We start from the raw sequence: 10,267 nt of genomic DNA, 5'->3' as shown, positions 1-10,267 counted from the left end.
CCCCCCCCCCCCCCCCCCCCCCCGCCAATAAAAAGTGGTCCTGGTTTGCCAGTTACTGTGTGTTTGGTCCCCATCCCCAGCGTGTGTTCTGTAGCTACTTGCAATAGTCCTTGGAAAAAGTGACTCTAGAGTAAAGCTTATTCTCAGCTTGCCCTTGATGCTGTTCTTCTTGCCCTTCTGTTTTAGACCACATTGCGCATATTATAGAGCTGATAGGCAGAATTCCAAGACGCTTTGCCCTCAATGGGAAATATTCACAGGACTTCTTCAATCGCAGAGGTAGTATTGAATCATGTTAGTTTCCATGCAGGCGTCAGGGACGTACAGCCGTGGGGAGCAGAGCATTTGCACCCAGGTGTCATACTAGCCAACAGCCAGGGCGCCCGACATGGGTACCTAGCAGTGTGGCTCTTAGGTCTCTCCATCAGCTGGATCGAGTCCTTCCCTCACATTGACAGATGAAAATGGGCATTAGAACTCTGCCAAGTATAGAGGTGTGCATGCCGCTCTTTCCACGGTTCTCCAGAGCTGCATCTGCTGGTTGGCAGCAAGTGGGTCAGCCTTAGCCCTGTTACGGATGTTTTTTTCTTTCCTCTTAAAATGCTTGGAACACACAGATCACATTGCATTGATCATAGAACTGCTGGGGAAGGTGCCTCGCAAGCTCATTGTGGCGGGAAAATATTCCAAGGAGTTTTTCACCAAAAAAGGTAAAAGACATGTGAATTGTTTAATCCCCTGACACTAGGGGAAAATGTTTTAATAAAACCCAAGAGGTGAGTAAACCCCACCACCCCCCCAGGAAACTTTGGGTCAAAGGAGCAACTCTGTCAAGTTCCTGCCTGTTGGGAGAGGGCCAGTATAGAGGACTGTGCTTATGCTGGACTTCAGCTTCCTGCTCTGTAAAATACGTACATTGAGCCACATGATCTCCAAGGACCCTCTGAGCTCCAGATCTTCGAACCTCTAACCTTAAGCTTCAAGTTTGGGGAATTTAATTTATCAGAAAATAATGGTAATACTGAATACTTTTCTCCTCTTCCCTCAGTGGAGAGATGATAATTTGTGTATAAGTGACTGCTAGCTTGGAGGTAATGTGTATTGGCATGGTCACCTGTCATTTATACTAAATGGGGGGGAGGGTGCTGGATGCCAGGAGTGTATGATGTAAAAAGTTGGAAATTTGTTTTGAATGCTGTAGTTACAACTGAATGTGTATTACATGTGTGTGAAAGTTTAGAAATTTACTTTAAACAAAAGAAGGAAAAGTACAGATCTGTCTCTGGGAGAGATAATTTATCTCTCCTGTCCTCTGATCTCTTCCTACAGTTGCCTCCATTGCTGATAATAAATGTCCCTCAAGTAGTGTGGCAGAGTAGAAACAGCAGTGGCCTAGGAGATCTGAAGCTCCTTCATGTCTCTGCTATTGACGAGCTGTAGGACCTGAACTGGTCACCTCCTCTCCCTGGGCTTCACTTTCTTCATCTGTAAAATGTTCAGGGCGAAGTAGGGCAAGTCTTCGAGCCCTGTTCCATCTCTAAAATGTAGTCTTTTGATATTAGTTAAATGGACTTTCAGAGGGTTTCCTTACTTCATGCAAAGAATAATAGTAAATAGAAAATGTATAATGACAAGCAAATAGTTAAGTAAATACCACTTATCCAGGGAAGGAAAGAGATCATCAGATCAAGTTAGTAAATAGTATTATTGTAGGACGATAAAATTGGAAACAAGATTGGAGGAAGAAGCCCCAAAGCAATATAAAATTAACTACTGCATGTGGAAAATGTGCCTTAAAGAGAAGATTAATTTAACATTTCTCTTAACTTGCAGAATTGGATGGCATGCTGTAAAATAAATCTTGTAGGATCTTATTTTGTTGTCTTCCTTTTTTGAAAATTTAGCAGTTTTTATGCAAATTAGCAATTCTTTTTTTTTTTAAAGGAAGCTTTGTATTAATGTGACATATTCTGAGCCCCAGAGTATTAGAACAGATGTAACTGAACTATATATAATTTTTAAATAAGTTTTTGTTTTTGCATTACCTAAATTTCCTCCTGTATCCTTCCATTTTCTCTGTCTTGGCCTTCTCTCCATTCCCCACTCTGCAAAAGAGCTAGGGGGAGGAACAATATATTCATATCAACACGGAATGTCAGAGTTGGGATGGACCTCTAGGCCATCTAGTTCAACCTATACTTGAAAAACTAATCAGAAGTCAAGAAGACCTTCAGTTCAGATGTAACCCCAGACACTTAAGTACTGTGTGGCCCTGAACAAATCACTTCAACTCTATCTACCTTAATTTCCCCAACTATGAAACTGCGATAATAAGAGCACCTATCTCCCAGGGCTGTTGTGAAGATCATTTGAGATATTTGTAAAGCACCTAGCCCAGTACCCTGCCCTTTGTAGGTGCGGTTGTGAATGTTTGTTCCCTTCCTCCCTCTCCCTTCAGAACTTGCCTGCTAAGTGTTCATCTAGTGCTTTCCTAAAGGAAGAACCCATTATCTTCCAAAGCAGTCCGTTTTACTTAGAAAAGCTCAAATTATTTTGAGGAGATTTTGCTTACCTCAAGCCTAAATTTTTGCATTCTTACAACTTTTGCCTATTGTTTCCAGTTCTAACCTTTGGGATCAGACCAATAGTCTTAAGTCTTTCGTTTGACAGCCTTTGAAATATTTGAAGATAGTTACCTTGTTTCTCCCTTCTTTTTCTCCCCCTTCTTCTAGTCTAATCTGCTAGCAAAACACCATTTCCTTCAGCTGGCCCTCATAAGGCATGAACTTGAGGTGTTTCACCATCTTGGGTGCTTTCCACTTTTCTACATCCTTATTAAAATGTAGTGCCTGGGACTGAACAGGGCCCTTCTGACATTTTCTGAGCAGGGTAGAATATAGTAGGACTAGCATTTCTTTATTTCTAGAAATTATGCCATGCCTTTCTTAGGCCAAAGAGCACATTAACTTTTTTAGCTATCACTGACTTATTAATCCTTCGGTTTGTGAAAACCCATAGCTCTTTTGCGGGCAAAGCTCTTTAGATTTTGTTAGCTCTGCCTCTCAAGACTGTTAGGTGGTCTTGTGGTTAACAGTTAGAAAGAAAACAAAACATTTTTATGTCCTTACCTTCAGTGGGACAGCTTTAAGTGTTTGTATCCTCAGTGCCTGACACGTAATTAATGCTTATACCAAAATGCAGATCTTGGCGATTTAGTGGACCAAATTAGGTGTGCTATAAAACGAGAATTAATGCTTATCACAAACTAATATGATTCCTCTGACTAGTTGAAGATGTTTAAGAAGAGACCAAAAAAAAAAAAAAAGAGTACAAGACTTAGTGAGTTCTGGATGCTCATTAAAAACGTGAGCTCCTCCACAGAAGGCATTGAAAGTTATGTGTATGTTTTATAAAGGAGATATGCTTGCTATTGTGGAAAGGTTAAATTCTTGCTATTTTTTAAAAGTACTAATGCCTACAGCATTCTTAGTAGCTTCTGCCAGGATTGAAAAGTGGGTTTACATGAAAATATGACATTGTCTATCCATACTTACTGGTCATTTTCATTTATTCTCTTTTTCCCACAGGTGACCTGAAACACATCACTAAACTGAAGCCTTGGGGCCTTTTTGAAGTTCTAGTGGAGAAGTATGAGTGGTCTCAAGAAGAAGCAGCAGGCTTCACAGATTTCTTATTGCCAATGTTGGAGCTGATTCCTGAGAAAAGAGCTACGGCAGCAGAGTGTCTCAGGCACCCCTGGCTTAACTCCTAAAGTCACTGACCTAACATCATAATCCTCTGGACTCTGGTTTGCAGCAGAGATTATACACTGACCCAGCTGTTCCAGATTCTCCCCTTCCTTCCCTTTCTTTACCATCCTTAATCCTCTTCCTGTCCCTTTCAAACATTCTCCTTTCCCTTTTCAGGGTGAAGCTCTTCCTTCAAGGCTTCCTAGATTATTGTTATTTTTTAATCCAATATGTTCATTTGGGTTTGCTTACTTGACTCTGTGGGAATTCCCCACAGCCATTGGGCATCCTGAGTGAGTTTTGCCTTGGTTGGGCTCTGCCAAAGACTAACGGACTGGAATGTGAAACTGCCCATCATCTTCTCACTTCCATTAGAACATCCTCCTTTAAATTATAAGCTTCCTTTTTTTAAGAGCGCAACGAAGATGTGTGAGCCCATCCTTAACTCACTGACTCTAAGAGTCAAATTTTCTAGTGCATATTCTATTGCCAGCAGAAGGATGAGAAAAAGGTGTAATTTGATGTGCAGCAAAGACACTGAATGTGCTGTATTAAGAGTGCATCCTATTCCTGGATGGTTGGTGTTATTCCTTACAGTCACATTTTTTTTCCTGCAACTTTTTTGGCTTCTATCTTTGAAATGGGCTACATCAATCAAGACCGAGTTTTAGTACTGTTCAGTCTCCATATTTACTGGTGTAACTTTAACTCTCTTATGCCGGGATCTTCGGTATGACTGTAATAGATACAGTGGAAATGGAAAGCTGAAACTGGAACCTTTGACTAGAAATCCTTTCCAAAGGCAGGTGTGCCCTTTGGTTCCAGACAGGCAGTGGTTTTTGTAAGCAGTGTTTCCTTACACATCTTCTGCTTTCCTGAGAGCAGAGGGTTTTGGTTTGGGGGTGTTTTTTTAAGGGGGGAGGGTAGGGGTATTGGTTTGATTGCTTTTTAAAACCCTGGCTGGCACTTTACTCGTTCTGCTTGAGTTGAAACCCCCCACCCTATCGCTAAAGAATACAGGATGACTATGAAAGAGCTCTAGGTATTAGGTCCTTTGTGTCTGAGAAGTGAAAAATATGTCACCCAGAGCTTCTGATTCTTTTGCAAACAATTCCTTAGAAGTACTTTCAATCTTTCATCAATATTAATTTACCCGAGGTTCTGGCCTTGAAGTCCATTTCCCCATTTGGCTTTGCTTTTTTCTTTTTCTTAAGAGGTTTGGCATTATGCTTAGGCATAATCCAAATACACAAGAACCAGGAGGGGGAAGGTGTGGCTTTATTCTCCCCCACCCCACCCCCACCCCCCAAAAAAAGATAGCCATTCTCTGCTGCTATTTTCTAGTATCAGCATACAGGTGGTTGCTCATTAGAGTGTAGGTTGGGATATACTTAAGGCTTGGGGGAGGGGGGTTGGTTTTTTGGTTTTTTGGTTTTTTTTTTTTACAAGGAAAAGTTAAAACCTTTCGTAGAATTTGCTAGTTTAAAGATGGGTCTCCCAGATTTGCCCCCTTATATTATGAGTCATAACCAAAAGCCAAAGTTCAGTAGGATTGGGATCACAGCAACTCTTCCTCATTATGGACCAAAGGGCCTTGGCAATCAATGCCCTCATAGAGGATGGATCCTGCTTCGGAACTATGGAATTTAGAAAAAGCCAAACAAGTGTAACTTGAGAGAAAATGTTTTTAGAACTGTTAAGACTGTTACAAGACTGTTGCTTGGTTTTCCTTGAGTTTGGAATCTAATGGCAAGGAAATTGGTGATGCCACTATGTGATCCATGTAATATGTAAGCACTGTTCCCTACATGTCCTTGTCTGGCTAGCCTATTCATCAGATTCTTGATTTGGTGATACTAATGAGATCAGATGGTGTTCTTTCTCTAGGGGATTTCTGGGCCAGGCTACCCGTGTATATCTGTGAAGAATAAAGAGAATAATAAAGCTCACTAAGCATTTATAATGGCAGGGAAATCCTTCAGTAACTTAATTTTTCCCTGGATTGCCAGGTTTATCTATATTTTTAGTAATGATAAACTAGGACTCAAGTTATATTTCTTTAAATGCCATTAAGCCATAATAGTAGGGTTAAAGGCATTTCTGGTGGTGGTGTTGAGGAAGGAAAACTGTAGTCATTCCTTTTCAACAGATAGTCTGATATAAAAGAAATAATTCTGATGCAAAAGGAATAACTTCTTATTATCATGGTGGTAAGTCCTGTAACTTAATCTCTGAAATGTTTCCCTACCAAATAAGGGCTTTTTCCACTGACTCACTTAGGGAACCAGATGGACTAGAAGACAAGAGGCACCTGTAGAATCCAGTCTTCCAGCTGCCCCTGGGCTTGCCCTCTTGAGCTTTCATCCTACGTTGAAATTGCCATAAAATGCTCACTAAAGGATTTGTACTTGCTGTCAGTAAAAAGCAACAATACAACAACCCTGAAGGAAAATACGTTTTTATTCTTTCTACTTGGGTGCACTGTCTGTTTTCTTTGTAAATGCAATACAATAAACAAATTATTTAATAACCTACGCGTTTCTAGGAAGCGTTTGTTTATTTGTTACAAGAATTGCTCCTACAGACTTATGGAATGGGGAGGAAAAGTAGGAGGAATCAATCTTGAAGTGAAAGTACCTAAAGGAAACTTGAGGATTTGGGTGATAATAATGTATTCTGTATTCCCTGCCCCTGGCCTGTAGGATGTTGACCTAAATGTGAGCCTAAAGTGAATATGCTGGTTCTTAAACAATGATACCATCCCTCTATACACACCCCCCCCCCCCAAAAAAAAAAAGCTATGTTGAAGTAGAAAAATTAGTTTCATGAATACTTTTTTTTGTTTTGTTTTTGGTGTTGTGTTTTGTTTTTGTTTTTTTTTGGTGAGGCAATCGGGGTTAAGTGACTTGCCCAAGGTCACACAGCTAGTACGTGTCAAGTGTTTGGTCTGAGGCCGGATTTGAACTCAGGTCCTCCTGACTTCAGGGCCAGTGCTCTATCCACTGTGCCACCTAGCTGGCCCTTACAAACATGAATATTAAACTGACTTGAGTTTTGAGTGCTAAGATCTCAGGCCGGTCACAAGGATCTTGGTTCTACTTCAGCCTGAGGACCCTTTTTTCCAAGGTTCTTAACCTAGAGTTCACAAACTTAATTTTAAAAAATATTTTGGTATCTATTTCAGTATTTGTTTCCTTTGTTATCCTGTGTATTTAAAACTGCAGTGGGGTCCGTGACCAGAAAGGTTGAGAATCCCTGTACTCCAGGTGTTAACCCTCCCCCCTCTAGCTTCCCAAGGAAAAGAGCAGTGCTGTTAGACAGCAACAACAAAAATTCCTAGATCAAAATTTCTTGTAGCTGCTGGCTAGAATGTCACCAGAATTGGTCTGAATACAAACTAACTTTAACCGAGGCCTATTGTTCTACCTCCTGAGAATGGCACCGAACTTAGACCTATTCTGTCTTGGAAATAAGTTTATAGATGAAAAGAGTGTCTTCCAGTTGATCAGATTTCCTGATAAAGGAACTTGAAGTTGAAATTCTCAGAATTGTTCTCCAGATAACTGGTCTGTGACTCGGAAAACGTGGTGTCTTTGTGAGTTTTATGGAGCCCACTAAATAACCTGGTTAGTTTGTGTTTTGGTAAGGGAGTGGTTATCATCATTACTAACCTCATAGACAAAACACTGTTTTGTAAACCCGTAAAACCTTTAGTCGTAGAAAATGATGTTTTGGGAGGGGAGGCTGAGGCCAAGAGGGGAAAGGGTGCTATAAGTATGTAGATATCTAAACAGATACTTGATCCCTTTCAGAAAATACCACAAGCAAGTGAATTTATCACATCATTAAAATGAATCACATCTTTATGAAAACAAGGAAACAACCCCATATTACAAATAAGAAAATGGAGACCTAGAAGGGATTTGCAGCCATATTAAACTATAAAGTTGTTGACAGTGACAATGAGTTCTTAATTTAAGCTTCAGCCTTTAGTTTGCATCACCTTGAGGGGTTTGGCATTGGGGCCAGAGTTGAAAAAGAGTTGCAGGCATTTGTTGTTCAGTCACATCTGATTCTTTGTGATCCTATTTGGGGTTTTCTTGGCAAAAATACTGGAGTGGTTTGCCATTTCCTTCTCCAGAATACTGAGGCTAACAGTGTTAAGTGACTCACCCAGGGTCACCCAGCTAGTAAGTATGTGAGGCCAAATTTGAACTTAGGAAAACGAATCTTCCTGACTCCAGGCCTGGCACTATCTGCCACCTCGATGCCACCATTTACCGCTTGAGAAACTTAATAAAAACTTGATAAGACTTTTGGTTTTATCTCTTTTTGTCTGTCATTACATCAAAGCTTTAATGAGAGGGTTTCTGGTTCAACCTTTTTTTTTTTTACCTTTTCATAATTTAATAGACTTTGAATGATGTAATAGAATTATTGGGTATGAAAATGTAGCTTTGATTTTTTTTTGTCAGTTGATACGCCTTTTTAAAAATTGTGCTATCATGATTTAAGTTGAAAGGATTTGACTTGGCTACATTGACACTGATATTTGCTGCTTTGGTTATAGGTTAGGAAGCGGATTACAGTTGTCTGCCAATTTAACGGACAATACTGTATTGAATAATTTCCCCTGTTCCTTGATTTTAATTCTACAGCAGAGATTCTCAAACTGGCACAACGCATACCCAAAAAATAGTACAAAAAAGATTGTTTAGGGAGGTATGGGAAATATTTGATAATGTTATTATCCTGTTGAAATTGATTTCTCATGTGAAAATGCATAGTAAACACTAGAATTTACTTCTGTATTAAATAAGGGGTATGGTTGGCTTACTGAAAACCAGGAAGCACAAGCATGAAAAAATAAAAAATATGAGGAAGTGTTACTACTACAAATTATGTAGACCTCTAGATTTTGGTCCGTTTCTCTCAGCAGCCTTCATTAGTTTGTCACCCCAATTCTAATCTGATTTATCAAAAAATGTTGCTTTATGGCTCCCAGAGAGAGATGCAAGGTAATTAGTGACTAAGTGAATTGGAGTCTAATTTCGCTTTGTGCCAGATGGTTTTTAAAAGCCCATTTAAATAAGGACATGCCCTGGCAAGTATGACAAGGTATGTTTATGGTTTCAGAGAACAGGAGAGGGAAATAATTGGCAAAGTTGTGAAAACATCCTTTCAAGTTCAAGTTTGGAATTTAAGCACCTTTTAATCCAAGATAGACCAGGCATCTGATGCAGCCCCAATTCAGTTCCTCCAACATCTGTGTCTCTGCAGGGTTGGGTTTGGACAAGGGTTGCCCTCGTGCCTTAATGAAATGACACCTGTAGTCCTATAGTCCCAGCCTTATAGAGGAGGTCCAGTTAAGGTGACAGTCACTGGAAAGTTTAACTGGTGCCATTGATTGAGTCCTTTGTTCTGGCTAAAATCCTAGAGCATCTGAGCTAGAAGAGACCTAAAAGTGGTCTGAGGGAGAAAACCTGGGGTTTATGAACTTTTAATATTTTGGTAACTATGTTTTAATATGTTTGGTTTCTTTTGTAATTCTGTGTATTTTAGGCATTTAAAAACATTCCAAAAACGGAGCCGTGTACAAAAAATATAAATCCCCGATATAACCAAGTTCCTTTATTTTGTAACTGAGACCCATAGAGAAGTCACCCAAATTATGTAACAACTTGATAGTATGTGCTGATTATTGTTTAAGCAGGGCCATAATTAAAATTACAAAGAATTTCCTGAATTCTTAAAATGAGGAGAAAAAGGAAAGAAGTAAATATAGTTGCTCCAGAAAATATCACCCTGCCAGATTATTTGTTGAATTCTGGAAACAACATTTAAGTTTTTATTTGGGGAAAGGATAGGTGGAATGCTACAAACACAAATTAATCAGTAGGGGGCAGCTAGATGGATAGAGCACCTGCCCTGGAATCAGGAGGACCTGAGTTGAAATTCAGCCTCAGACATTTACTCACTAGCTCTGTGACCCTGGGCAAGTTACTTACTGCCTCTTAAAAAAAATTAGGAGAATGTAATACTAATGTAAACTGATCATCTTTATGTACCCTTAGTGAAGAGATATCTCCATCCCCCTAAGACCCATAGGTTTTTTTAGACCCATTTCATGGTCAGTCTTCTACAAGAAACCTTTACTAATCCCCCCCAGCTGTTAGTGCCCTGCCCCAAGATAATCCTGTATCCTGTGTATACATGCATTTCCCCCGTAGAACAGAAGTTCTTTGGGAGCAGAAACTTTTTGTTTTCTTTGTGCATTCAGCGTCTGGCATATAATAGATGTCTGACAAATGCTTGTTAATTGATTAGTGAAATTTCTGATAGTAAAATATTGGGAATTACGTTCACAGTTTATTTGACCTGGAGATAAGGCCTTTCTGTAGCAAGAGGTAAGTGCTTAGACTTCATTAGGGCAAGGAGGGGTGCAGAGGGCAGAATACCATCCCTTCTACTTTTCTAGAGTTCCTAGGGTATATGAATTGTGTGTGTGTGAGCCCAAA

The 10,267-nt window shown here is 39.8% G+C and overlaps 1 protein-coding gene across 4 annotated transcripts in view; it reads left to right on the top strand.

Annotated features, from left to right (window-relative positions):
• SRPK1 (SRSF protein kinase 1) overlaps nucleotides 1-6,283 on the top strand; it is an 89,666-nt gene extending 83,383 nt beyond the window's left edge. For all 4 annotated transcript variants that reach the window (XM_027876407.1, XM_027876405.1, XM_027876406.1 and 1 more), the window contains 2 exons: nucleotides 618-710; nucleotides 3,588-6,283. In XM_027876407.1, the coding sequence (XP_027732208.1) occupies nucleotides 618-710; nucleotides 3,588-3,772 (278 nt within the window). In that variant the 3' untranslated portion in view covers nucleotides 3,773-6,283. The remainder of the gene's footprint in view (nucleotides 1-617; nucleotides 711-3,587) is intronic.
• The last annotated feature ends 3,984 nt before the right edge of the window (nucleotides 6,284-10,267 follow it).

This window comes from Vombatus ursinus, unplaced genomic scaffold (assembly GCF_900497805.2).
Source record: "Vombatus ursinus unplaced genomic scaffold, bare-nosed wombat genome assembly UNPS02014811.1, whole genome shotgun sequence".
Lineage (NCBI taxonomy): Eukaryota > Metazoa > Chordata > Mammalia > Diprotodontia > Vombatidae > Vombatus > Vombatus ursinus.
The sequence above is the reverse complement of the archived record's forward strand: the minus strand, read 5'-3'. Positions and strand labels throughout refer to the sequence as shown.